The sequence below is a fragment of the Leptonychotes weddellii genome, chromosome 5, assembly GCF_054177405.1.
Source record: "Leptonychotes weddellii isolate Sample4059 chromosome 5, ASM5417740v2, whole genome shotgun sequence".
In the NCBI taxonomy this organism is placed as follows: domain Eukaryota; kingdom Metazoa; phylum Chordata; class Mammalia; order Carnivora; family Phocidae; genus Leptonychotes; species Leptonychotes weddellii.
Genome location: NC_138373.1, coordinates 1,349,142 through 1,375,254, shown reverse-complemented (window position 1 = coordinate 1,375,254; position 26,113 = coordinate 1,349,142). Strand labels below are relative to the sequence as shown.

The following is a 26,113-nucleotide window of genomic DNA, read 5'->3' as shown; positions in this document are numbered from 1 at the left end:
AGTCCATCTTCTCTCATGGTTCGTCCACCCCTCCGATTTCCCCCGCTTCATTCCTCCCCTCCCGCTACCTTCTTCTTCTTCTTTCTTTTTCTTAACATATCTTGCATTATTTGTCTCAGAGGTACAGATCTGAGACTCAACAGTCCTGCACAATTCACAGCGCTTAACAGAGCACGTACCCTCCCCAGTGTCTATCACCCAGTCACCCCATCCCTCCCACACCCGTTTCCTTCTGATGAGCGTAGACAGAGGAGGATGAGGCCAGGAGGCTGAGCTCTGGAGGAGGCTGGATTGAGGGGGGTCTGGGAGCCACTGATAAGGGTGTGTCACGGAGCAGGGCTGACCAACGTGTGGCTGACTCAGGCTGACCCGGTAGGGTGACCCTTTGGGAGTTTGCAGCGTGGAGCTCGTGGTGGCCTTGACAGTAATGGGTTCTGTGGGGGTGCGAGTGAGCGAGCATGGCCAGAGCCCCAGCGAGGTGGCTTGGTTGGTTTCTGCAAAGGGAATGGGCCAGTCGGGCCAGGGTCTTCAGGCATATGTGCCGACGAGACAGGCTTTGTTTAGGATACGTGTTCACGGGGACGGCCCGGACAGCGGGCCTTGCCGGAGATGAGCATGTCACTGATGAGAGGGGGTGGCATCAGGGTCTGCCTTGGCTGGGACGTGGACAGCTGCCTGGGCCAGCAGGAGGGGATGCAGAGAGTGGACCCAGGGGAAGGAAGGTGTGGTTTGGTCCCTTTTCTCAACGGAGTGCAAAGCAGGACCCCACAGCCGAACCTGAGGTTGGTGGAGATGGGGGCCTGAGATGGCCGTGGGAGACAGTGGGCCAGGGTCGTGGCATGGGGGGGTCTCCAGCCAGCAAGGCCCAGTGTTCCCCTCAGCGATGCTCATCAGTGCTGCTGCAGGGGTGTGACAGATGCGTCGTCAGCCCCTGAGGTGCAGCCGAGTGCAAGGAGTGGTTCTCGCCACTGATGCTGGACTTCGCACTGGGCCGACGAGGGGGCGAGGGGAGTGGAGTCTGTGGGCAGCGGGGACTGAGCCGGGGCACGGTCAGGCCCCACTGTGGGGGCTGCCGAGGTCGGTGCGTCAGGCGCTGGGGGGGGGCAGGGCAGGAGCCGAAAAGGCACATCGTGGGACCAGCCCGGCTGCCAGGTAGGCGTGCTGTGGGGAATGGCAGCGAGGCCAGATCTGCCGGACCTCAGAGTGTCTGGGACTGAACCCCTCTGCTGCTGTCACTGTCACGCTGACCGCTGGCCTCCTCGTTGCGCCCCTGGCTATGCCCCGAGGACGCCCTCGCCCGCACGCCAGCAGCGTTCACGCGGCTGTAAAAATGTAGGTCCCGGCGGGCTCTGCTGGGACCCTGGAACGGCCTCCTGTCTGAGGGGGAGCTGAACAGTCTGTGTAGCGGCCCCCGGAGCCCGCCGTGGTTCCCCAGCCCTGCCTGTGACTTCCTCCCCGTCTTCGCGGTCTCCCTGCTTGCCGCCGCCCCCCGAGCCCCCACGTCAGGGGTCATCCTTTCTGGGGTGGGTGGCTCTTCCCCTTCTGTGATGGTTTCCTTTGTACCGCTCGTCTCTCCAGTTTTCCCGTCCCTGGGAGCAGTTTCAGTGCGTTCAGACGGCGGCCTGACACTGCCGTCCCGCGCCTCCCCGGCTGGCTGCGCTCTTCTCAGGGAGCGCCTCCCCAGCCCCCCGGCCCCGGTCAGCACTCCTGAGTTTTCCCGGCCACCTCATCCCGGCTCCTCTGGCTGGCCGGAGCCCGGCGTCTACGGCTCCTGGTGTGCACGCCGTTGGTTGTGGACGCGCCGGCGGCGGGGCTGGTTCTCGCCCAGGTGTGCTGCGTCTGCCTTGCCCACGTGCTGGGAGGGCGGGGGGAGGCCAGAGCGATGTCAGCCCTTCATTTGAGTAACTTTTTTGGGTTGTGATTACAAAAGGAATCTATTTTCATTTACAGCATTTGACAAAAACAAAGCCAAACAAAACCAGGACAGCTGAGAATAAAGGTTTCCCACAGTCCTCTGTCCAGTGAAACCACGGTGAACATGTTGGCTGAGACCCTTCCTCACATAGAAAAGCTGTTTTCCCGATGTTTTTAGGAAAATGTAATACCCTGTGAGGTGCGTGGTTTGGGTTTTCTTATCTTGTTTAATCTCATGAGCATTTTCTTTTTATTTATTTATTTATTTATTTGACACAGCGAGAGAGGGAACACAAGCGGGGGGTGGGGAGGGGGGTGCGGCAGAGGGAGAAGCAGGCTCCCCACCGAGCAGGGAGCCCGATGCGGGGCTCTGTCCCGGGACCCTGGGATCACGACCTGAGCCGAAGGCAGACGCTTAACCGACTGAGCCACCTAGGTGCACCTCGTGAGCATTTTCTATGGTAAATATTCTTTTAAAACCTAACTTTTGGCTGTAAACTTTCTTTACGAATGCTTTATTGACCCAAACTTGTTAGATACTTTTTTCATTTTGTCCATTTTTCTAAACAACACTCTGGTTGGTACGCACGTCCCCAAACCTCTGTTTGCATCACTGACCGTTTCCCTGGGAGGAGTCCTTAGCAGGGGAATGGTTGTTGGGAAAGATCGCACGGTGTCCCGTAAGACAACACGTCTGTGCCATTTTAATGTGCGGGAGTCCTGGTGCTTGTTCAGCAGTGATGGGAGGCCGACGGGAACCTGCAGCCCTGGGTGGGCGCAGGCCCGGCTCCATCCCTCATGCGCCGAGTGACTCGGCCAGGGACTCGTGCTCTCAGAGGTTCACGAGGGAAACAGGAATAGGAATGACCCACGTCAGCACGGCCGAGGTCCCTGTGCTTGGCAGGACGTTCTCTGTCAGCACCTGCTGGGCGTCCCGCACCACCCGTCCCGCGGCAGCCAGGTTTCTGACCCCAGTCCGTTTGTTTGTGCCGTGCTGGTTGGACGGTTTTCGTCAGACCCTTCTCCTTGAGGGGCACACTCGTGCTAACCCCGCTCCAGGCCTGTGGGACAGCACCCTGTGCTCAGCGCAGGCAGGACTCCGTGCGCGGTGCTGGTGCTTTGCTTGGGTCCCCACGTCCTGCTGTTCTGCTCACGTTCAGTGCTGTGGGCCGAGACAGACCATGGAGCCTCCGCCCTCGCGGCCCCAGCATGGAATGGTCCCAGCTCCTGTGCACCCCAGCCCCGTGTGTAGACTTGCAGAGGGAGGAGCTGGGGTGAACTTGGAAGTCCTGTTTGCAGATGCGTGGTCACCATCTTGGCCCCACTCATCTCAAATTCCCGGCAGTTTGTTTCCTCCAAGGCTCCATGCTTTAGCTCATCTGTGACCTCAGTGTTCCTAGCTGCTCCTTGCCCTGGCTTGGGGCACCCCGTTCCTCTGCCACCTTCTCTTTCAGCCTGAGAGGAGCAGAGCGGCTGGGGGGCGCAGTCCGTCCCCCTTGAGGCATCTCCCGGGCCCGTGGGAGGGGGGTGGGCGGTGCCGGTGGTGTGTGCATTAGTCTCTGGCCATCTCCTGTTCTGTCTTTGTCCTGCTCCTTGTCACCGACTGAGTGATTGTCTGGAGTCTCTAATTGGAGGGACTCTGGCAGCTCTTGTCTTTAGTCCCCGTGTGACCGGGACTTGGTTAGTTCTGAGGCTGAGGCCCAGGTGAAGCTTTGTAATTACTGCTTGTGATCCTTTCCCGAGGGCCGGCTTCGCCCCCTTCCTCCTGCCTTTGGGTTTGGTGCATTTCGGGACTCCCTTCCTCCCCGTCAGGTGTCCTGGCTGGATACAGCTCTGTGGGGCAGGCCTTGGGAGTTTACTCGCCACACCCCTGGCGGAGTCTCAGGAAGCAGGCTTCTGGCTGTGCCCTCCAGCATGGGCGTCGGACTCCCATGGAGCTCGAGCTGCCCATGTCTCAGGCCGGGCTACAGGGAAGAGCCCTCCCGTGCAGTGAGGACGCCCCCTTCCTGCGGCCTGGTCGCAGCCGTCTGATGTCTGGCGTTAGGGGAACACGGCGTGTCGGCATTTCCTCTTGAATGGCGCCTTATCGAGGTGTCCTCACATACAGTCAAGTGCTGATACCCCACGTACGACCCAGCACTTGCCCTCGAGCACACTCGTCTCGGGAAGTCGGGCTCCCCGCGCGCCCTCCCCGCCACTGCCTGCCCTGCCCCCGGCTGCTGGGTGGGTTCGGTCCCCCTTGCTGCCCGGCGAGGTCCTGGCGGGGTCCCGTGGCTTGTCGGTCCCTGTGTGCTTGGAACACACGTGGGCAGTGTTTCTGTGCGGGTTTGTCTGAGCGCATCCTCAGCACGGAACGTGGCGTGTGCTCCGCGCAGCATCGGCCGCCGGGCTGGGTTGTGTCGGTGCCGCGGAGGCCGGGGTGCTGCCCGGGCTGCTCCCGCGCCTCTTCCTCGTCACCCCGCACGCCCCGCTCCTTCTCGAGCGCTTGCCGACCCATCGGCTGTCGTCCTTTGTCAAGTGCTCTCAACAGAGACGTGACTTACGTGTTTTTCACCTTATTTGCTCATGACCTTTGTCCTGTTTTTCTGTCTTCTTTTTAAAGATTTTTTTTTATTTATCTGAGAGAGAGAATGGGAGACAGAGAGCATGAGAGGGGGAGGGTCAGAGGGAGAAGCAGACTCCCTGCTGAGCAGGGAGCCCGATGCGGGACTCGATCCCGGGACTCCAGGATCGTGACCTGAGCCGAAGGCAGATGCTTAACCATCTGAGCCACCCAGATGCCCCGAGCCCCTGCAGTTTTTTTTTTTTTTTAAGATTTTATTTATTTATTTATTTGAGAGAGAGAGAATGAGAGAGAGCACATGAGAGGGGGAGGGTCAGAGGGAGAAGCAGACTCCCCGCCGAGCAGGGAGCCCGATGCGGGACTCGATCCAGGGACTCCGGGATCATGACCCGAGCCGAAGGCAGTCGCTTAACCAACTGAGCCACCCACGCGCCCCTGTTGTTCTGTCTTCTTAAAAATTAATTTTTATTATTTATTTATTTATTTATTTTTTTTTTTTTAAAGATTTTATTTATTTATTTGACAGAGAGAGAGACACAGCGAGAGAGGGAACACAAGCAGGGGGAATGGGAGAGGGAGAAGCAGACTTCCCGCGGAGCAGGGAGCCCGATGCGGGGCTCGATCCCAGGACCTGGAATCATGACCTGAGCCGAAGGCAGACGCCCAACGACTGAGCCACCCAGGCGCCCCTAAAAATTAATTTTTAGAGGAGCTTTTAATAGCTCGAGGAAATTAGCCCTTTGTCTGGAAATATGGTTTCCCAGTTACACATTTCTCTCTATTTGCTCATAATATTTTCTTGCAGACATTAATTTTTAATTGTCATCTAGTTGAGTCCATGAGCCTTTTCTTTCAGCGCTTCTGTTTTGTTTTTGTTTCTGAGTGAGTGCAGAGGGGACGTCCTCTTTCCTCTGTCTTTAACGGTCTCCGCGGTGTGTTCTCTCATGGCTCTGGTTCTTGTGTCTAGAACCCCTGACCACCGAGGCCCCGTCTTGTGATCGGAGCAGTGGGCTCTCACTGTGTGTTCCAGAGATTCTGGTTGTCCTAACAAGGTTCTGTGGACAGCCAGTATTTTCTCGACGCCGGGCGCCTCTGGGTTAGGAGTTTTCAGTCCCGTTTCCTTGTTTTGAGCATGAGGACGCGCCTGGCTTTGGTTCCCGTGGCCACGTGCGGCGTCTGCCTGCAGCGTTCCTGGGCCTGGGCTGGCAGATGCCCGCCAAGCACGTGGCACTCCCCTGCTGCACCCCACCCCCCACATCGCCCGGCCCTGGGGTGCACTGAACTCCTTGTCTGCCCTTCACTAGTTCAAGATGTTCTGCTGACCACCTCCTAGGTGTTGGGTGCCGTGCATGGTGTTGCCCTCCCGCAGCTCACCGTCTGGTGGGGATGGAGGAAGGGGCCCACTGCGAGCTGTGCTGAGATGCTGTGGGAACTAGGGAGCTGGGTCTGGCTGGGCCGGGTGGCAGACACAGCGGGAGAAGCGAGGGAGAGAGCAGTGGGGAAGGAAAGGGGCGTCTAAAGGAGTGGACGGCTGTGGCGGCGGCGGGGGGAGGGAGAGGCCGTGGAAGAGAGGCTGCAGGCAGGTGAGGTCTCCCTCAGGCGGGTGTGCCCCAAGCGGACTGCGGCTCAGCCTGAGCAAGCCGTCATCTCCTGAGGGCGCCCCAGCTTGCTGTCCTGTTCTCAGTGACTCAGCCTGGCTAGGTACAGGACAGGGGCCTGCAGGAGAGGAGCTGGCGTGTTCCAGCCCCCTGGGCCCGCCCGTTAGTCCTTGCTCCGCCAGGAAGCAGGGAGGTGCAGTTGGGATCTTCTTTCCGGAAAAATGCTCCATAAGCACCTCTCACTATTATCATTTCAATGGGACTTTTTCTACTACTGTGATGAAGTCTGGGCTCAGCCGAGCCGGCTCCTTGCTTGCGTAGTTGTGTAGCTTTGGGATGCTAATCTCGTAGACAGATGGCCACTTTGAAATCCATTTCCTGTGAAGAGATTGTGTGAAGGGAAGCACTTTTCTTTGTCACCAGCCTGCTTCCTCCTCTTGCTGTGGGACTGCTGAGCGGGGTTCTTATCCTGAAAGGCACTGGGGATGCGCACCCAGGAAGGGGGCTCTTCGGGAGGCAGCATGACTCACCGAGACAAGCCCTCGGCCTTCAGTGCGTGGCCCCCGGTCCGTGTTTGCAGGCTGCCGGGGGCGCGAGGACCGAGCCTGCCGCGTCCTCCCAGAAGCACCGGAGGTCCTGCCCCCCCGTGGCCTCTGGGCCCAGTCCGTCCGCGGGAGGCGGGGCCCTGAGCCTCCTCCCGTGCCTGTGCCGTGGGTCTTTTGCCCCCACCTGCCACGGAGGTTCCGTGTTAGACTTCGTGGTGGATCACAGCGTCACCCTGGCACCAGCAGGGCGAGCCGGCGAGCCTAATGAGGAAGGGCTCGGCCCTGGTGTCCCGTGAGCTTTCCTCGAATGTTGCCTTGCTTCTGTGCCCACGTATTCAGACTCACCGGATGGGCCTCCTCTCCTTGAATTGGTGTACGAAGCTCATGAGGTAGGGGTTTTTATCCCATTTGTGGGCGAGGAGGTTGAGGCGTGGCGGGGGGGGGCGTCTCTGGTGCACCGTCTGATGGCAGAACCCGCATCCTCTCCAGCTTCCACGGGGTGTTCCGCAGGGTAGCCCACGAGTTACTCCACCAAGTGCGCCTTGTTTAAAACGTTCAGAGTCACACAAAGCATGTTCTCCTACCACAAAGGGATGAATGTTAGAAGTCAGCGACAGAGGGAAATTTGGAAAATCCACAGACAGGTGGACATGAAACCACACACTCCCTAATACCGATGGGTCGAAGGAGAAACACGGGAAATTAGAAATGACCATGGGCTGAGTGGGATGTACACGCAGCGCACGCAGTGCCCACAGGGAGACTTACAGCTCTAAATCGGTAGCTTTCCACCTTGGCAAGCAGGAAGAAGATGAGCAAACTAAATCTACAGGAAGGAGGAGGGAAATAATAAAAATTAGAGATGAATGGAAGAGAGGACAGAAGAAAAGAACAAATAGAAAGTTATTTATTTGAAAAAAACGAATGAAACGGACAAACCTTTAGCTGGAGTGACTGAGCAAATGGGAGAGAAGTGTCAGCAAAGCAGCAGTGGGAGCGGGGACATCGTTACGGGCTCCATGGAGGAAGAAAGGCCTGTGAGAGCATCATGGAGGATCGTGCGCCCACACGTTAGACCGTCTCGGTGGAACCCGTCTCGGTGGAACACACAGCGCCAGAACGGATCGAAGACGGGAGAGCTACAAATGGGCCTATGTGATTAGTAATCAGCAACCAGAGTATTTCCAGCAAAGAAAGTCCCAGGACCAGATGGCCTCATTGGAGAATTGTACCTTACGTTTAAAGAAGGAACTTACACTAATCTCTCTCAAACTATTCCAAAACGCGGAAGGGGAGGAGTCCCTTTCTACCTCATCTTACGGTGCGCAATTTCAGAAGCACGCACTTGGGCCCCTGCCTTAGCGCGCACACAGTGACTCGGGTGGGTCATAGAGCTGAATGCAAGAGCTCACACTTCAAACTCTTGGAAGAAACACTGGTGTCCTGAGGCTTTGTGACCTTGGACTAGGGAGTGGCTTCTTAAATACGATGCCAGAAGCACAGAGTGTGTCATCGAGATTAAACACTTAAATGGGTCAAAGGACACTGTTAGGGAAGTGAAAAGTCAGCCCACAGAATGGGAGAAGAGACTTGCACATCGTGTATTTGACGAGGATCTAGCATCCGGAACGTATAAAGAATTCTCACAGCTCAATTTAAAAATGGACAAGGGGCCTGAACAGACATCCCTCCGCAGATGACGTGCAGACGGGCCGTATGCGATGTGGTTAGGGTGGCAACTATCAAAAAACCAGAAAACAGCAAGCGTTGGCGAGGAGGTGGAGAAATGGCAACCATTCCGTGTAACGTGGTGCGGGAGCCGTGGAAGACGCGGTGGCTCGAGCAGACGCTTGCACAGCCATGCCCGTAAGCACAGTGTTCGCGGTGGTCCACAGCGGGAAGCAGCCCACCGGCCCGTCAGCAGGTGAATTGATTAACTAATTTAAAGAAAGGGGTGTGTCCAGACAGTGTGGTTATCACTCAGCCTTTAAAAGGAAGGGAATTCTGGTGCCTGCTCCGGCCTGGATGAGCCTTGAGGACATGGTGCTCAGTGGAAGAAGCCGGACACAAGACAGACGCTGTAGGATCCCATTCGTATGAGGTCCCTGGAGTCGTGTCTTCAAACTCGGAGAGACAGTAGATGGTGGGACTGGGGGAGGGGAGGGGTCAGTGTTCCATGGGGACAGGGTCTGAGTGTGGGAAGACGGAACATTCTGGAGACGGGTGGTGGCGGGTGCGCAAGCGTTATGTGCTCAATGCCCTGGGAGTATGTACTTAGCAGTGGTTCAAACGTATGCTATGTATATTTTACTGCAAACACAAAGGGCAGAGGACTTAAGTAGACGTTTCTACAGATGCACAACGGTCCCATGAAGAGCGTTGAAACGACTGTGAGACGCCACTTCACACCTGCTGGGACGGCCGGCAGCAGGGGGAGGGTGGCGTAGCTCCTGGCACAGTGAACTTCTCTAATCGTGCGTCCTGACACGTGACGTCTCTAGAATGTGAACGTAAGAAAATGGGAAGTAACCAGCGTCGGTTGAGGCTGTGGGGAAAGGGGAGCCTCACAGACCGTGGGCGGGATGCGAGGCGGTGCGGCCGCTGTAGGAACCAGTCTGACGGGTCCTCGGGCATGTCCCGCATGTCCATGTAGGGCTGTTCCCGAGGGGATTGGACGTTCACCCGAAAACCTGCCCTGGAGCGCTCAGGGTGGTGCTGCTCACAGGAGCCAGAAGGCGGACAGAACCCAAATGTCCGCCAAGTGACGTGCCCCTAAGTCAGGCGTGGTGCACCTGTCCCGCGGATGTACCGTAAGGACGGACCTGAACCCGTGGTGCTCAGTGAGAGGGGCCCGTGTGCACGATTCCACGGGGATGGAACGTCCACACTGGGTGAACGCACAGACACAGACAGTAGGTTATGGGCACCGGGGCTGGGGAGGGGCCGCCCATGGGCTTGGGGTGAAGAAGTCTTCTTGAATTCACGTTATGTTTGCACAGCATTGCAAATATACTAAAAACTCCTGAATTGTTCACTTTAACACGGTTGAAATGGTGAACTTCATTTTGTGTAGATATTTATCTCAAAAAGCAGGTCGGTTATTTTACAAATGGTTTTGTAGTGTCAGTGACTGAGAGGCTCATTGAGCAGATGCCCCCCTCTCTGTGTAAGTGGGGTCGGGGGGATGCACAGCACAGATGCGCAGCGCGGGGCAGGTCTGTGGCCCCTGGCGGTTTGAGGACGAGGGGCAGGCGTGTGGAGGGCGCTCCTGGAGTGTGCTCGGTGCTGGAGTAGACGAGAGCTCACTGGGACCTCGGGGCAGTGTGAACTCGGTGCTCATCACTCCTCGGTGGGCACAGGGCCGTGACTCAGGCTCCTGGGGCTGCATCCCCTGGTGTCGGAATGGGGTGTTGCCATGGGGGCACCCACTCGCCACTGCTCCCTGGAGTTTGCCGGCTGTGTGATTGGCCGTGAAGGGGTCACTTCGGGGGACACGGGCTTCTAGTCACCAGGTCTCCGTGTCTGATGTGTGGGAGCATGGCCATGATGAACTTGGGGCCACGTCTGGGCACTGGTTTCTGTATGTAGGTGGTTGCTGGAGCCTTAGCGCGCAAAAGCAAGCCTGGGCCTTGGGGCGTTTTATGGGATTTTAAGTCCTTTTGCCTGTCCTCTTGGCCTCTGCTGGTAAGATGTCTCTCCTCAGAGCCATCATGCCCTCTCTCTTGCCCGTGAGCTCCTTGAGGGCTGTCCCCCTGTGTCTGCTCTCCCCGGGCTGGTGCCTGGCACTCAGTGTGCACTGATTTGTCGGCTTCGTGAACAGTGAGTCCGTGGCTGTCTTGGGGCCAGTGATCGTGCCTCCTGCGGGCTCAGGGCTGTGCCCCTGTCTCTGGCGGGAAGAAAGGTGGGCTGCAGCAGGCCGGTCCCCTTGTTGAGATCACACCCTTGCCTCTGTCCTGTCTGCCGCCTCCTTCCTTCCTGTCCGACGGTGCTCCCTGGGACCTGGCCGTGGAAGCCTCGGGGAGGTTCGGGGGCACGGCAGGGATGGCCCGGGAGGCTGGCTGTTCTTGGTGCTCGCCTCTGGGATCTGCTCTGGTGGATGGGCTGCTGGGTGTCCCTGTGCCGCCCTGCCCGGTGGGTGTTGTGGGCGCTCACCACCTGCAGGTCACTGGTTCCTCTCCTGAGCGTGGCAGTGGGGCCACATGGCATGCCTGGCACTCCGTGACTGTCCTCTCCGTTGGCCAGGCTCCTTTTCTCCTCCAGGGATTTCAGAAAATTAGCAAAGTATTTGTAATTACAGCAGGCCTTTATTTTTCTACACTATCGATTCAGACACTTCCAAACTTGGAACCGTCTTGTCCGGTCTGGGGAATAAAGCTGAATGTCCACCAGCACCCCGTGACTGCCGCCCTCCCGGCACCGTTCGTTCAGACCCACCTCAGGTGCACAGATTGCAAGGTGATGTGCAGGGCTCACCGCAGTGTGTCGGGGAGTCTTCGTGTCCTTGGCCAGGTCTGAAGCTGGCTGTGGTCCCACGTGCCTGTTGGCCCCAGGGAACACGATGCAGGCGGTCGTCCGGGTGCCTCGGCGGGAGAGCTGGGAGCCCTTCTGCCCGGGCCCCTGGTCCCCCGCAGAGGTGTGGCTTCTGCACGCGGAGCCTGCCCAGCACCCCTCCTGCCGCGGAGCATAGCCGTGCCCCCGCAGTCCCGACAAGCGCTAGCCCTTCCTTCTAGAGGTCATTTCTGTCTCAGTCGGTTGTTAAAGTTCAAGAGGAAATAAACTGCTTGGAGCTGGCGTTTCTCAAGTGTCAGCTCTCCAGGCCCCTGAGCCTTGGGCTGAGCAGGAAGTGGGGTTAATAAGTGAGCTGCTGTGTTGACACGGTGATGGGTGAGCAGACGCCTCTCCCGTCTCAGCTTCACCAAAAAAATCGTAGAAGAGAAACTAACGATTTCCTCCTTTCGTGTCTGTTGTTCGGCATGGGAAATGCTTTAGAGATGTTTGTTAGTGGGGTGCCAGCCCTTAGAGAGCTTGTCAGCCACGGGCAGCTGGATGTCGCCCCGGGGAGGGAGCGCTCCTCCCCAGCATGCCCCCACGCGGCCCCCGTGTCCTGCTCCCCTGATGGGGGCTCCTCCCTGGCGTGGGGGGGACAGCGGCTGTCCCCACAAAGGGGCCACACCTAACTGGGTATTGACTTGTGCTTTGGGTCGAGGACAACAAAATCGATGGGAAAGTGAACAGGCAGGATGGGCTTTATTAATCAGGCACCGCCGGACGTCTGGAAGGACAGGGCTTGTGCGCAGGTGCTGGTTGCAGGCTGTGCCGCGTGAGGCCGGACCGCGGCGGTCCATCGATCGTCGGTCGGCACGTCGGGTGCCTCGGCCGCGGAGCTGCTAATGGGCCGGTGGCTGACGCCAGACACAGATGTGGGGGAGATTCTGCGGGCTCATCTGCCAGCTCCTCTCCCACCTTGATGCCTCCCGCCTCGGCCGGGCCTCTCTTGGCCTCCTGCCCTCCCTTGGAAACTTGGGAGAGGCTGGGTGGGAGCCCCTTCTGGGGTGGCTGCATCCCCCGCCCCCTTCAGTCCGTGGGAGGTGGGAGGACACCCAGGTCCGCTCCTCCGCGGAGCCCCAGTGCTCATGCAGCCCGCCTTCGGAGCTGCCCCGGACACATGTCCAATGGTCGCCGTCACGTGGGGCATGGTGGCCGTGGCCTCAGACTGGAGCTGCTCTAGTCCTGTGCAGATGAGAGAATCTGGGGGTCTTACAGGAAGGTATGGAAGTGGGCAAGCAGGTGCCAGGCATGAGGGGACGGTGCATTCAGGGGTCATCTCTTTGGAAAGGAATGGATGCCACATGCACATGGCCCCGGGCCCGCCAGGCCGGCAGGTGTGCCCGTGGCCCTCAGCACGTTGGCGGGGAGCGCCTTGGCTGGGGGTCTGTCTGCCTCCCTTCCTCAGGCCTTTCCAAGCCTTCAGTCCAGCACTCGTGCCTGGAGGGCAGGGAACCGGTGTCCACAGGGGGTCAGGTAGTCAATGGCTTTTGCCCTTCCGGGCCACAGAATCGGTTACGTGAAAGCGGCCGCAGACGTCACGTGAATGAGCAGGTGTAGCTGTATCCCAGAGGCAGGTGATGGATGGTTAGCTGAGCACAGGTAGGAGAGCAGGAGCATGGCACCTTTGGATGGGCTCCCCGCCCGGCCCTGCTCCCAGCTCCTTGTGTGACTCCCTGTGTTATGCCTGGGGCTGTGCACAGACCCTCATCCTCAGGGATGCAGTCGGCAGCTCCAGGGGGTGTGGCTGTGGCCCTGGAGGACGTGAGGGTCCGAGTGCCCTCTGCTTCTGCCGAGTCCTCACCTGCTGAGTCTCGGTGGCCTGGGTGGGGGGCGAGCTCACTCTGCCGTGTGCCTGGTGCACCAGGGGGACACGGGGCTCACCTCACATGGGTTCCCTGCGCCTGCCATTTGGAGGCAGCCCCACCTGTGTGTTCGCAGGCTGGGAACGGATCAGCTAAATCAGATTATTCATCATGGTGGGATGGAATTGAAACTGCGAGGGTAATTCTCCTTCCACGTCTCAAGGTCAGTCAGGAGTGTGTATGGCGCGGACCTGGCCGTCCGACTGGAGATGCTGGGGCAGCAGGCTCATCCGAGGCGGTGCCGGGGCACGCGGTCGGGGGCCGGGCTGCGGACGCCTGGCCCGCACCACCTGCCCCTCCTCTGAATGGGTTCTTCCCATTCCTCCTCCTCTGGTTTGTTTCTGTTGTTTGGGTTTATATTTTTATTTTTCAGAGAAACGTGTAACGACACTTGGAGATATTTAGGATGGGAATCAGATGGCATGCATGAAGACAGCTGCGTGCCACCCGGCCCAGGCATCGGGGGGCGCTGGGGTGAGGCTCACTGCTCCCTCACCTAGGCAGCCCCGCCGGTGAGCCTGAGCAGGACCCCCAGAGGAGGCGCCGCCCACCTCTGTCCTCTTCTCCCTTCCTTCCCCCTGCCCGTGGCACATGTCATGCCACAGTTAGGACGCGGCAAGACTGACGGAGCCTCTGGTCACGCTGCTGTCCCCGAGACCTGCCCTCCCTGTGCGGGCAAAGCTGGCCCCACGGTGGGAGGGCGCCCCCGTGCACACGGGGCTCCGGGCTGGCCCATTCCCTCACCAGGAGGCTAGGGCCCTCTCCTGGGATTCCTGTGAGTCAGCAGGACCGGCGTGCAGGGGTGTCCTCTGCTCACACGGCCCGTCGCGTGCCGGGCGGCCTGAGTTTCGACTTCTGTGGAGACCCTGGCTGCTGACCTCCTCCGCTTTCACCTTGTGTTCTGCGCGCAGCTTCGGAAAGCGCATCGTGGTGTGAATCTCAGCCGGGGGTCTGTCAGAGAGGCCTTTCCCAGCACTGGACAAGGCCGCACCACGGCTCCCCACCCCGGCTGAATATTCAGCAGGAGGGAGACCTGCCCGAGCGCGCCCCCTCCGCCCCGTGAAGGCAGGCGCACGGCAGGGGAGTTCACACTTGCTTTGCACCTGTGTCTCCTTAGGTTCTGCCCGTTAGGCAGGGCAGGGCAGAGGTCAGTGGCTTCCTTTTTACTGGGGAGGAAATGGAAGGTCAGGCTTGCTGGGAGCACCTGACCAGTCAGATGCTGAGCGGGCTCCCACCGGCTTTCTTGGATCTCTCCAGCAGGGGAACCCAGGGCTCTCTGGAAGCCATGGTTAGCGTCCCGCTCTCGTGAGTGCTCTGGGATTGGCAGTGGGCTGTGTGCATTGGAATGGCTTCCAGGCAGGCGCTCCGGACCCCTGTGGTGGCCAGAGCCTCACTTGGCAGGGAATCGGGAGTAGAAGCCGCCTACGGCACAGGGCTGCCTCTGGGAGAGCGTTTCTGCATCCCCGCCTTCCCGAGCTGCTGCGTGGCCCCCTGCCACGTTCCCGGAAACATGGCGGGGCACGCGTTTCTTGTGGCTGCAGGATGTGCACGCCGTGCTGGGGATGCTGTCCCGTTGGACGGTTCTGCCGGGGTTACTCAAGAAGGCATTCCATTTCAGAGTGTGTGTGGTGCATGCCGCTGGTAGATTCCTCCAGACCGGGGCAGGGCGAGCACTCCTCAGCCTGGCCTTGAACAGGGTCCTCCCGCACCTCCTGCCCTCCCCTCCTAGCGGTCAAGTCACCCAAAACCCATCTGTGTCCCTCTGCTTTTCACTCCTGGGAGCCCTCGCTGCACACTTGCCTGAGCCACCACCAGCTGGGCCGTTCCCACCCTTTCCTGAGGCCCAGATACCCGTTCTCCTCTCATTCTTGGCCAGTCCAGGAGCCCCGGGCCATCTTGAACTCTAGGGGCCAGACTGGGGATGGAGGCTTGCCGTCCTTCGGAATTGCAAGGCGGGCGTTTGAAGGCCTCGTGCTTGCACTTGGGTGTGGGGTGGTGAGTACATGCCTCCCCGGCCTGGAGGAACACTGTTGGGGACGGAGATGCTAAGCGGAAAACACGTGAGTATAGAAATTGTGACATGAGCACAAACAATAAAGATCTAAAGTAAGACGGGAGGGAAGCTGGTGATCTGATGGGCGTCACACTGAGGCTGTGATATGGTCACGGGAGGTGGGAGAGCGTTCCAGGCTGTGTGCCCACTGTGCGCTGCGACCCGGGTGGCAGAGGCAGGGGGACTGGTAGGAATGGGAAGGGGCTGAGGCATGGGGCCCTCGTCAGCCCGCTTAGCATGGGACCTGTTGCTTGTCTGTGTTCTGTTGAACATGTGCTGATCCCGTTTACCTCCCCGGCTGCACCTTCCAGAAGGAAACCCGAAGTCCACAGGGGAATCCATGTGGGAACAGGACCCGGTGGCCAGCGATGCAGCCCCTCTGGCTGGAGGCTGACCCTCACCAAGCAGCCCTCCACCTGGGGATGGCTCTGAGAAGCCTTCCCTGTCACTAAGATCCCCTGAAGCCTGCACGGCCCCTTGATCCTGGAGGCCAGCTGCCTTGCCCCCTTCTCTGTGCCTGGTCCCCACCGGGCCCTCCTCACCCAGGTGGTGGGGTCTCCCCCACCCTTTGCCCCCACGCTGCCCCCTCGCTGTGCTCTGGGTTGGCTGGAGTTTGGCCCCTCCAGGACTCTGTGCACCCTCCCTATCCCTCCGGCTGGGTGTCCTCCTGCCCTGCATCCTGGCAGCCCTGAGCCATCCAGCTGCTGGTGACCCCATATCAGCTGAGAGTCTGGCCGTGTCCTCCAAGCCTAGTGTCACACAGGGCAGGTGTCCTGTGCCCAGGAGCAGCACCTGACCTGCACGAGTTACACCTCCCTGTGTCGGATCAGCTAGTTCTGACCTGCTGTCCACTCCTTGGCCGTTAGCCCTGACCTGTCCATTCTACGGCTTGCCCGTTCTTTCTGCTGGACAGACTTCTAGAATGTTCAGCCTTTCAACATTCCCTGCTGAGCCTCAATGGAGCCAAGAGCTTGCCTGTGCTGTCTGGGGCTAGACCTGTGTGTGTCCATCCATCCTGACTCAGGCTGGGAGCCCAAAAACCCTAGACAGAGAACGGGGTCACCTGCTTGAGGGTGGTTTGGCCTGGGCAGTGGCCCTGTGGGGTGCACAGGCCCTCCTGTGAGTGAGTGAGCTGCTGGGGGCCAGATTTTTCCCATGTGTTAAATTGGAGAAGTTAGCGGTTTGAGCTACATTTCTGAGAGCCCTAAGGAAGATGCTTGAGGGATTTTGCAAAAGTGTGAATAAAATTCTGTTCATGTTTTTTTAGTTTTGCACAGAAGTGTACTTGCTAGAAGTCAGTGTGCATGTGTTGCCCTATTTGTCCCTTCCCCTGTTGGAGAACCCCGTGGGTTAGCTTGTGCCGTGCAGTTAACGTTCTTGGGCAGTGGTCAGCATAATCCTGCGCTACGTGCCAACACCTTGTCCGAGTGCATGGGTTAAAGGTTTGCTCAGCTCGGAGTCGTTGTTTTGAGCTCGAGTCTGGCAATGGCGTTTGCGCACTCCGTGTTTACGAGCCAGGCAGGACTTGGTGCGAGGCCCTGGTCCCACACCAGGTGCGGAGCTCCGGGGGATGCCTGTCCTTCCTGCATCACAGTACCGCCCTGTCCGGGTCCTTCCCAGAGGCGGTGGCCGGTCCTTGGGCCTTCTGCACATGGGGGGTGGGGGTGGCCGATGCTCTTCTCTGGGAGAACACAGACAGCCGGGGGTGGGGGTGGTTGTGCAGAGGTCATGCAGGGCCAGAGCCTGCATCTGCCGTGTCTCCAAGAAGGTCATTAAAATGTCTCCTGCCACTTTAGAGTGAGCTGTGTCCTCTGTTCCTTGAAAGTAGATGTTCTCAGGCAGGGACTTTTCTGCGAGGATGACATTAAGGGGCCGCAGGTTAAGATGGTTCTCAGAAGCTCAGACCGCGTCTCCTTCGTCAGACGTCAGCTCAAAAAGGCATTGATCGATGGGCATGCCGACTTCTCCTTCAAGCGCTAAGCGCTTTGTTTTGGACTCCCAAAGGCTTGCGGAAATGCCAGTGACCCCAGAGTTCAGCTTACTCTTGGAACTAGCGGTTTAATGTTTTATGAGTTTTTCTTCTTTGCTTCCCCATAAAGGCTGAGGTTCACCGGAGAAGACATGCCGGCGGGAAGAGTTGGCCGTCCAGGCGCCGGTGTCGTGGGTCAGGGCCCTGGGCTCGGTGCTCACATAGGGTCCCTTTCTGCCCCTTGGCATGTGGGGAAGCGGGCAGGGCCATCTGTTGGCTGGTGGTTTGAACAACTCTTCTGGCGCACTTTGGCCTGGATCTGTGGAAACGTCAGAGAACCGTGCTCCTGTGGGAGGCTGGGCCTTCTTGGTTCCTGAGGGCCTTGCTCTTCCTCACCCTCTGTCCTGCGAGGCCAGGATCCCCGCATGGGCCCGGCCGCCTGACTGTGCAGCCAGCCGTTTCACTGTCCCCGTGGAGTTTGTATCCAGAAGCGAGCCCCTCCTGGCTCCTCCTCCCCGGCCCTGCTTTGCTTTGCTTTCCTTTGCAGCTGGGTGGGTGGCTAAACGGGGAGGGTGGTCTCCCATTTGCTCATCTGCTCAAACGCCCTTTGCCTCGAGCCCCCTCCTTGTCCACGTTGGGGTCCCTCTCCCCTGCTCCCTTCCCGTGGGACAGAGCTGTGCCCTCGGCCCCCATGCCCTGCCCTGCACGCCTGTGCCTGGACGTTCCGTCACGTGCCAGTCACGCCTGTGTGTGTTTGCTGCCCGGTCGTCCTGTGCTCATGGTAGTGGCTGAGTTGTGTGCATGGACCCGAGTCCCCTCCCCACACTCTGCTTTGCGGCGGGGGCGCTGGGGGAGGCTGCACCAGCAGGGCCCCAGTGGAGGTCGGACTTGCTGGTTCAGCGGCGCCCACAGCCCCGGGAACAGCTGCTTCCTGCGGCGGCTGTTCCGTGATGTCAGGGCTTTGTCGTTCTGGCTCGGCGATGGCTTGACAGGTGGCGACAGCCCTGTGTGTCACCTCCTCTCGCCCCGCCGGCCTGCAGCCCCACGAGGTTGGCCGGGGCCTCTCGTTCCCTGGGTTTGTGCAGGGCCCACAGAGCTTGTTGCTGGGGGAGCCTCTGGCCACTGATGGTGCTGGGCAAGCCTCCAGGGAGCGTTCGGTGGTGCCCCCTGTCGTACCCTCGGGGGGATTTTACCTTCGTTCTTCTTTGGAGCAGTTGAGCGCAGACCACGTGTCAGGCCTCAGGGCAGGCCTTGGGGTGCGGTGCTGACAGCCCTGAGGGGGGAGCTCATTTCATGGCTGTGGGCAGGGCTGCCCGCCCCGAGCTGGCCCTGTAGGGTCGCCTGTCCTCTGGTGTTACTCCTTCCCTTCCTGGTTTCCTGGAAAGCATCTTACCACTGGGAGAAGTAGGTGTTCTTTCTACCTGGGCCCGAGGGCTTTGCTAACCTGGGCTCAGCCCCAAAGCCATGAAAGGCCCCGTCACCTTCCCGTGGGGGCCGCCAGACGCATGGGGGTGCTGCCTCTGAGTTGACAGTCTTGTTTCTAGGACACTTCAGGACGGGGCTGTGGGCTCTGGTAGGACACCGGGGGGCTGAGGCCCGCTGGTGCTTTAAGGGCCTGCACGGTGAGCTGGCAGCCAGCTGATGAAGATACAGGCGTCCTGTGCCCCGGCTTGCCCCCCGGCTGCCACCTGCTCTTGGGGGGTTGGTCTCCCGCCTGACCCCCACATGGCTGTGAGGGCATCACGCTGCCACACGGCGGGGTGGGGGGCTTGGCAGACTCCCCCAAGGCTGTCCCCAGCAAGCCGGTGCTCAGGGCAGCTTCTGAGCAGCTTGCTCGGACGGCGTGCTGGCCGTGGTCTTGCCCTGGCATGCACAGACGAGGGAACAGGGCCATTCGCATTCGCCTCCCGTGTTGGAGCACGGATTCCAGGCCCTTGCGAGCCGCCCACCTGAGTTCAGTGATTGTGCCGTTGCTGTCACGGTGCTTGATTGTCAGGTCGGTCTATGAGGAGTTTAGATGGAATGAAAACTCAAGATAACCTCTTAATAGGCCTGTTTCAAGTGAACGTGGGCGCCTGTTTTTACGGGTCTGGTCGTGGAGCACCCGGAGGGGGCAGGTGTGGTCGGTCAGGTGTGCAGCTGGGTCACACCTCGGACGGCCAAAAGCAAGTGAGAGCCGGGGGCCCAGCCCGTCGTCCGCTCTCTCAGTGTGTGGTTCACCTTCACCTGTAAATTAAATAACAAGACCCCATGCTCAGGTGTGGGAGAGGAGAAATGAGCATTGTCCGTGTCCCTGCAGATGAAGGTTTTCTCCGGATCGAGCGGTCGAAGCCGAAAGGCTGCGGTCGGAGGCCAGGTGTGGCTGAGCCCCTGGGTGCCCTCCGCGGCCCTCAGCCCGAGCCCGGCGCGGTCCCGCCGCCCACCTCTGCGAGCGCTCCACGGTCCCGATGGCACAGTCCAAATGATACTCCGCTTCCCGGGGCTTTTGAGATTGTACGGATTTCCTTTGGGAAGAGGCGCCTTCCCCGCCCTGAGGGTTTAGTTCCTTACTGAGGGTCCTTTCCCAGTACGCCTCCCTTTCTGCAGAGCTCTCTTCCCGGGGGGCTCCCCCGGTCATCGTCCCCTCCATCAGGCCCTGGGGACGGCCACCCCGGGTGTAGAATCGTGAGGCTGTGTGGTCTTGGGAGTCAGAGGCTCTTCCCGCTCGTGCCGGGCACTGGCTGCCGTTGGCTGTTCAGGAGCACTTCAGAAGCAGAGGGCGGCCCCAGGCAGGACTGAGGGACTAAGGGCATTTGGGGGGAAAGAGGGGCAAAGACCAGGCTCTGAAGCTGCTTCAGGGCCATGCTAGGGAGTTGGGTGTTAGCCCGTGGGCGGTCGGGGGGGCGGGGCCGCCGTCTGAAGGGTCGACCTGGAGGGGGCTGGCCCAAGCGGGACCCGCAGGGAAGGTCGCTGTGCGGGGGTGTGGCCTGTCGTGAGCAGCCACCGAGAGGTGCCCCGGCCCACCGGGGTGTCAGAGTTCCTGCTGGCGGCCGACTGGGCCGCGCGGGGGGCGCGGGCTCCAGCTCGGGGTGGTGGGGGCTCCCCCAGCCCAACTGCACATCTGGCTGGTGTGCTCCGGATGGAAGTGCTCATTGGTAATTTAGCCCATTCAGAAGTGCTTTCTCCCAAAGCGCTGTGCTGCTGACAATTTTTCCCATTGTGTGTGGGGTTGAGCGCCCCCCTCCCCCGCCGCCTGCCGTGTTCTGGGATCACCCTGGGTGTCTCTTTGAAATCCAGACACTCCTGAAGAGCTCTAAGTAGCTATTCACCAGTGAGGAAATGGCAGTGTGCTGCTTGCACGTGCAGTCTATTTCGGGACCTGCGTGACGAGCGTGTCCTGGTCCTGGGGGGCCCACGGCTGGGGTGGCGTCCGCGGGCCCGGCCTCACCGCTCTGCCCTTTCTCCTTTCTCGTGCAGCGCCCGCGGGCTGGAGAAGGCCCTGCAGCAGCTTCAGGAGGAGGTCCGCCAGGTCAGCAGCCAGCTGCTGGAGGAGAGGAAGAAGCGGGAGACGCAGGAGGCCCTGGCGCGGAGACTCCAGAAGCGGGTCCTGCTGCTGACGAAGGTACGGGGCATGGCGGGGGCGCCCAGGCTGGCCCTGCTCGGGAGGCCTGCTGTCCCGGCCAGCAGCCACCTGCTGTCCCAGCCCATCCCTGCCACGTCCAGCTGGAGTGTCTGGTCCCCAGGCACCCATGGTTGACAAGATCGCTACCAAACGAAGGGCACTTAACCACAGTGGTTTACGTGGTTGGCCGGTCAGGCTTGTGTGGAGTTGCCTGGTGTTCCCCCCGACCCCCCACGGAAGAGCGTCCGCTTCCCTGCATCAAAAGCAGACTCGTGGCGGCTTTCTCAGGCTGTGCTTTTATCCTGGGATGCTCGCAGGGTTCTTGAGTCACAACAGAGACTTCCCCAAACCCCGGTGGTCCCTTTGGGACTCAGAGGGCCCAGGTGTGGGCCCTTCTGGATGGCCGTCCAGTGACCCAGTGCTCCTGGCGAGGGGCAGGGCTGGGGGCTGTGCTGACCTGAGCTCCCTCTTGCAGTCAGGGTCCATCCTGCCCTGGGTTGTGGGCGGGGGCAGCCTTCTCTTCCTTCAGTGACCTGCGAGCACAGGGTAAACGATGGTAGGTCTGTGACCCGTGGTTTGGAATGAGAACTGTCTGTGGGGTACAGATACTCTGGGCAGAATGTTCTTGTTCCCAGCCTCGTGGGTGGGGCCAGGCTCTCTCTAATCGTCCTGTGCCTGACGAGTTTCCGACGTCTGGCTCGACAGAGTCCGCTGGAACACAAATTAAGGTTTTCTGTGGGAGCGTGTTACTTAAACATTCCCTTGAGTGCTGAAGTTTCAGAAGACAGGAAGAGAGAGGCTGATTCTGTCCCTAAACGCTCTCCAGGCACAGATGTGGGGTGTCTAGCTTGCTGGGCAAAGACACCTCTTGTCTGCCCCAAACCCGACACTGTGTGGACCGAGTGGGCCCATCCCAGGGATCGATGGTCCGCCTGGGGGATGCCTGGAGTTGTGCCTCATGCTCTTGGCCTCTGGGACCTCCTGCTTATGAAGCTCGAGGGTACAGGTCATATTTCAGCTACGAAAAGCCTGCCATTTCATGGTTTCTCCGGCACATTCCTTGCCGTGTTGTCGCTTAAGAGCCTTGGCATCACTCAGGGCCCTGGGTCCAGGGGCTTCCCACGTCAGGCTTGGCCGACCTCTGCACACGGGCCCCTGGTGCTGCCCCCGGCCTCCTGGCTCTGTAGGTGATCCCTGCGGGGGAGTCATGTGAAATGCCCTCATGCGCCACCCCCATGGCTGAGCTGGGGCCTGAGCACTCAGTTTGTGAAAGTCGTGTGTGGGATTTGGGGGAGTGGGCACGAAGGTGCTTCAGTGCTGCTGGTGTGGGTCCAGACCGCAGGCGGTGGGGGGAGGGGGGGGCAGCGGGAACAAGAGGCAGACAGCACGCCCGCCCCGGAGGGCATGTCCATGGCTTGGATGGAGGAGCTGCGTGTGGCCGGGGCGTGGGACGCCTGTAAGTGGGGGTGAGGCCAGGCTGCAGTCCCTGACGGGGGAAGCTCGGGCTTTCCTGCAGAGACGAGCAGGGGGAGCTTCCGCTGTGACCTTGGGGAAGGCGCTCAGTCCCTCTGGGTCCCCGTTTCAGAACAAGCAGGGGTGTGGTGCGCTGAAGCAGCCTCATGGGCCAGCCCGACGGGCTCCCGTGTGGACAGTGATCGCGGGGCATGTGAAAGCCACGGAAGGAGGAGACAGGATGGAGGTCCCCGAGGGATTGAAACCTGGGATCACCGCACCATCCGGCAAGCCCACCTTGGGCTTTTACCCACAGGAGACGGAATCTGCGTGTGGAACAGGTGTGTGCACCCCATGTTCTCAGGCGGCATTGTTCACAGCAGCCCAGGGGCCTGGCAGCGGGGTGGGGGGGGCGGGCAGAGAAGACAGGGCGTAGGCGCACAGTGGAATATCGCTCAACTATGAAAAAGAAGGAGATCCTGCCATTTGTCACAACGTGGGGGGACCTGGAGGGCATTGTGCCAAGTGAAATAAGTCAGAAGCACACATACTGCATGGTTTCCCATGTGGAGTCTGAAAACGCTGAAGTCACGGGTGCTGGGTTGGTGGTTCTGGGGCAGGGGCTGGGGTGGCGAAATCGGTGGACATGGTCAGAAGGGACAGCCTTCACTTGTAAGATCCATCATAGAGGGAAAAACACCAGCCACAGATGTGGTGCGTGCCCGCCACTCCTGGGAGGCTCTGGGTCACCCCGTGCCGCGACTCGGTGACAGCACCGTGTGCCACAGGAACCGTTGAGTCCCCTTACACGAAGTGTTCCCCTTCTCAGATCTCCTGTGGGTCATGCAGGTGTGCTCACTGTGTGGCAGGGGAGGGATTCAAGTGCAGAGAAGCAGCTACTGTGCACGGGGCCAGTGGGTCCTGCGTTCATGCTGAGTGAGTCCCTCTGGGAAGATCTGCCCGTTGGCCGTCAGCCAGTATGAGAAGAACCTTCCTGTCAGCACAGCGCAGCCTCCGTTTCAGTGGGTATGCGTGCGAGCCCCACACCGGGGGGCCAGCCGCTGCGAGCCCTCTCTGTTGGCCGAGGTCACTTGGGTTCTAGCGGTTAGAATCCCCGTGGGAGATCCCTGTCAAACCCGCGCCTCGCGACAGGAGCTGGTGGGTGTGACCCCCACCCGCAGACCCCGTGGCCCTCCGTGCCCAGACTGCGCCCCACCTTTGTGAGGTTTTGGCCTGGCTGTCTTGTCGGGCATTTTCTGTCCCACAAGCTGACTGTCTGGGTCCCAAGGCAGGAAATTTCCATTCTCCCTGTCTCAGCAGGTTGGAAGTCGATGGCCCTTCCCGGCCTCATTCCGTCCCCACGCTGACCTGCGGCGCTCACGGGCCTTGCTGAGTTCGGGAGAGAGTGGGTATTGATTGCCTGGCGCTGACTGATGCGTTGACCATTGCTCAAAGGCACATTCCCGATGGGTCGATAGCAGTCTCCCGCGCCGCCCTGGGTCCAGCTCGCAGGGGCCTGGCTCGCCAGCCAGTGGGGTAATGAAGTCGTTCATCAGGCTTCTCTGTGTGCGCGGGGGTGCCAGGTGCACGCCCACCGTGTGTCCACGCTCGCGGTGAGCCCGCGAGCTCCGAGGCCTGTCGGTCAGACACCAGCCGGGCCTGCTCCTGTTCAGGTGCTTCCTCCTCAGGGCGCCTCCAAGGTGGCCGTTCTCGGGGCTCGAGGGAGTTTGGTCACTCGTCTTCCCCTGTCCTTGCTGAGGAGGGACCCACCTCCGTGGGGCAGAGCTGTGTGTATCGCGCCCCCGCCCCCGCCGCGGCTCTGTGCCAGGCCGACCGCAGGCCTGCTGGCTGGGCTCTGGGCGCCTGTGTCCCGTCGAGGGCCCTGTTTGTGTGCTTGACATTTCCACGTACAGTGCTTGGAGTGTGCGGTTTTATTTTGAGACCTTATTAAGCGGCTCTAGTCTAAGGGTTTAATTGTTACTGATAGCTGAGAGTGTAATCACCTTGGTAAAATACCATGACTATTTTAAGCAATTGAAAATTGGCTTCCGGAACTGGGTGAACACAAACCATTTTCCTATTTGAAATGAGCTATTTCCAGTGTGCCCCTGATATTCCACAGTATGGTTATAGAATTTTGTTATTTATAGAACCTCAGCAGTAAAAGCTAACTTTTAGCAAGAGATTAAAAAAACAAATGAAAGTAGAAGCTTCCCTTAACTCTTCTTTCTATATCCTGTTCCCCATCCCAGATGCCAGAGTGCAGTGGTTTCTGAGAGGAGGACGCAGGTCACAGGTGTCTTTTTTTTTTTTTTTTTTAAAGATTTTATTTATTTGACAGAGAGAGAGACAGCTAGAGAGGGAACACAGCAGGGGGAGTGGGAGAGGGAGAAGCAGGCCTCCTGCCGAGCAGGGAGTCCGATGCGGGGCTCGATCCCAGGACCCCGGGATCGTGACCTGAGCCGAAGGCAGATGCTTAACGACTGAGCCACCCAGGCGCTCCTGGTCACAGGTGTCTTACTGACCACCTTGGGGATCAGAGCGCATGGTTTGATAGTGGTGATGTCCCTCCCTTGAAAGATCCCTGAGTGGGGTGGTGGTCCTCACGGGGGGCTGGGTGGGTGGAGGTCCCGGTTGGGGGGCAGGCAGGTGGCTTCCTTTGCGTCGGGCATGCCAGGGTGTGGTTGCTGGCCGGCAGAGGATGTGCACCCTGCCCAGCGTCAGTGGGACTGCAGGCTGTTTTTCGGACGCCCGCCCCGTGGGCGCCCCTGGGTCTGCACCAGAACCCTGTGGCTCTGGCTTCAGTCATGCTCTGGTGGGCTGTGGGCGTGCCGCACTGGTGCTTGGGTCCGCTGGTGCTCAGCAGGGTGGGCCCTCGCCGTGCGGGGGTTTCCAGGCTGCCAGCCCTTCTCTCCTGGGGTTCTGTCCGTATTCCGACCACAGATCTCTCGTTGGAGCCGTGTGTGCACAGCTCTGGTCTGCGGCTGGCTTCCCCTCTCTCGTGTCCGTTGACGAGGAGCAGCTCCTGGTGTGAGTGCGGACCGGCTTGCGGATTCTCTGACCGTTGTGTCGGCGCTGTCCGAGGCTTCGTGACCTGGATGGACACAGTTGTTGCTACCAAAGTCGTGGAGATAGTTAGCTGTTCTCTTCTGACTGCTTTATTGTCTCACCTTTTACGGATTGATGTCTGGGTGTGACAGGTGCTAGGTGTCAGGTTCGTTTCCCCCCAGATGTTACCTGGATTTGCACTGGTGGTCATCTTGCCACATAGGCAAACACCCAGTCGATACGTTGTATGCCTCAAACTAATGCTACGTGTCAGTTACACCTCACTTGAAATTCTCAGAAAGGTTGTTTTTTTCTCTGTTGAACATGCGGTTGGCCCATCTATTGGGCCCATCTGTTGAGAGACCAGCCCTTTCCCCTGGAGAGTCCCGGGGCCTTTGCCACCCGCCCGGCTGTTCCTGGGCAGTCCAGCTTCTGGGTTCTCCGTTCGGTTCTTTTGCCTCCTCTCGTCTGTCTTTTTACCCTGCCACCTGGTCTTCAGTACTGCAGGCTTATGATGCGTCCGCCTGTCGCCAGCCTTCACATTTGTTCTTCGTTAAGATTCTTTGGCTCATTTTGGTCCTTTGCATATCCTCATACGTTTCACAATCCGTTTGTCCATTTACACGAAAAACTCTGCTGGAATATGGTAAGGATTACAGTGACTTTGTAAATTGGTTTGGGAGGACATGACGTTTGCCCATTGTCTTCTGAACGAGAACATCACCTGTTAGATGCATTTTATTAGACACTTTCCCAAGTATTTTCTGTTTCCAGTGCGGTTTTAGCGGCCTCTCGGTGCGGTTTTAGCGGCCTCTCGGAGGACTCTGACCTCGTGTGCGTGCGTTACTGGCGTGTGGAAATGCAGTCGGGTTTTGGCCCCTGCGCCCATGCACAGCTGTCTTGCTGAACCCGCTCCTTGGAAACCTCCGGCAGGGCCACGCCTGGCCTCTTCCTCCCCGG

General features: G+C 59.5%; 1 protein-coding gene across 12 annotated transcripts in view; it reads left to right on the top strand.

Moving 5' to 3' along the window:
* MAD1L1 (mitotic arrest deficient 1 like 1) overlaps positions 1-26,113 on the top strand; it is a 317,188-nt gene that overhangs the window by 108,068 nt on the left and 183,007 nt on the right. For 11 of the 12 annotated variants that reach the window (XM_081819242.1, XM_081819246.1, XM_081819248.1 and 8 more), the window contains one exon: positions 20,509-20,653. In XM_081819242.1, coding sequence (XP_081675368.1) covers positions 20,509-20,653 — 145 coding nt within the window. Of the gene's footprint in view, positions 1-8,129; positions 8,545-20,508; positions 20,654-26,113 lie in introns of those variants that run through there. The other variant, XM_081819250.1, reaches the window with a different exon arrangement.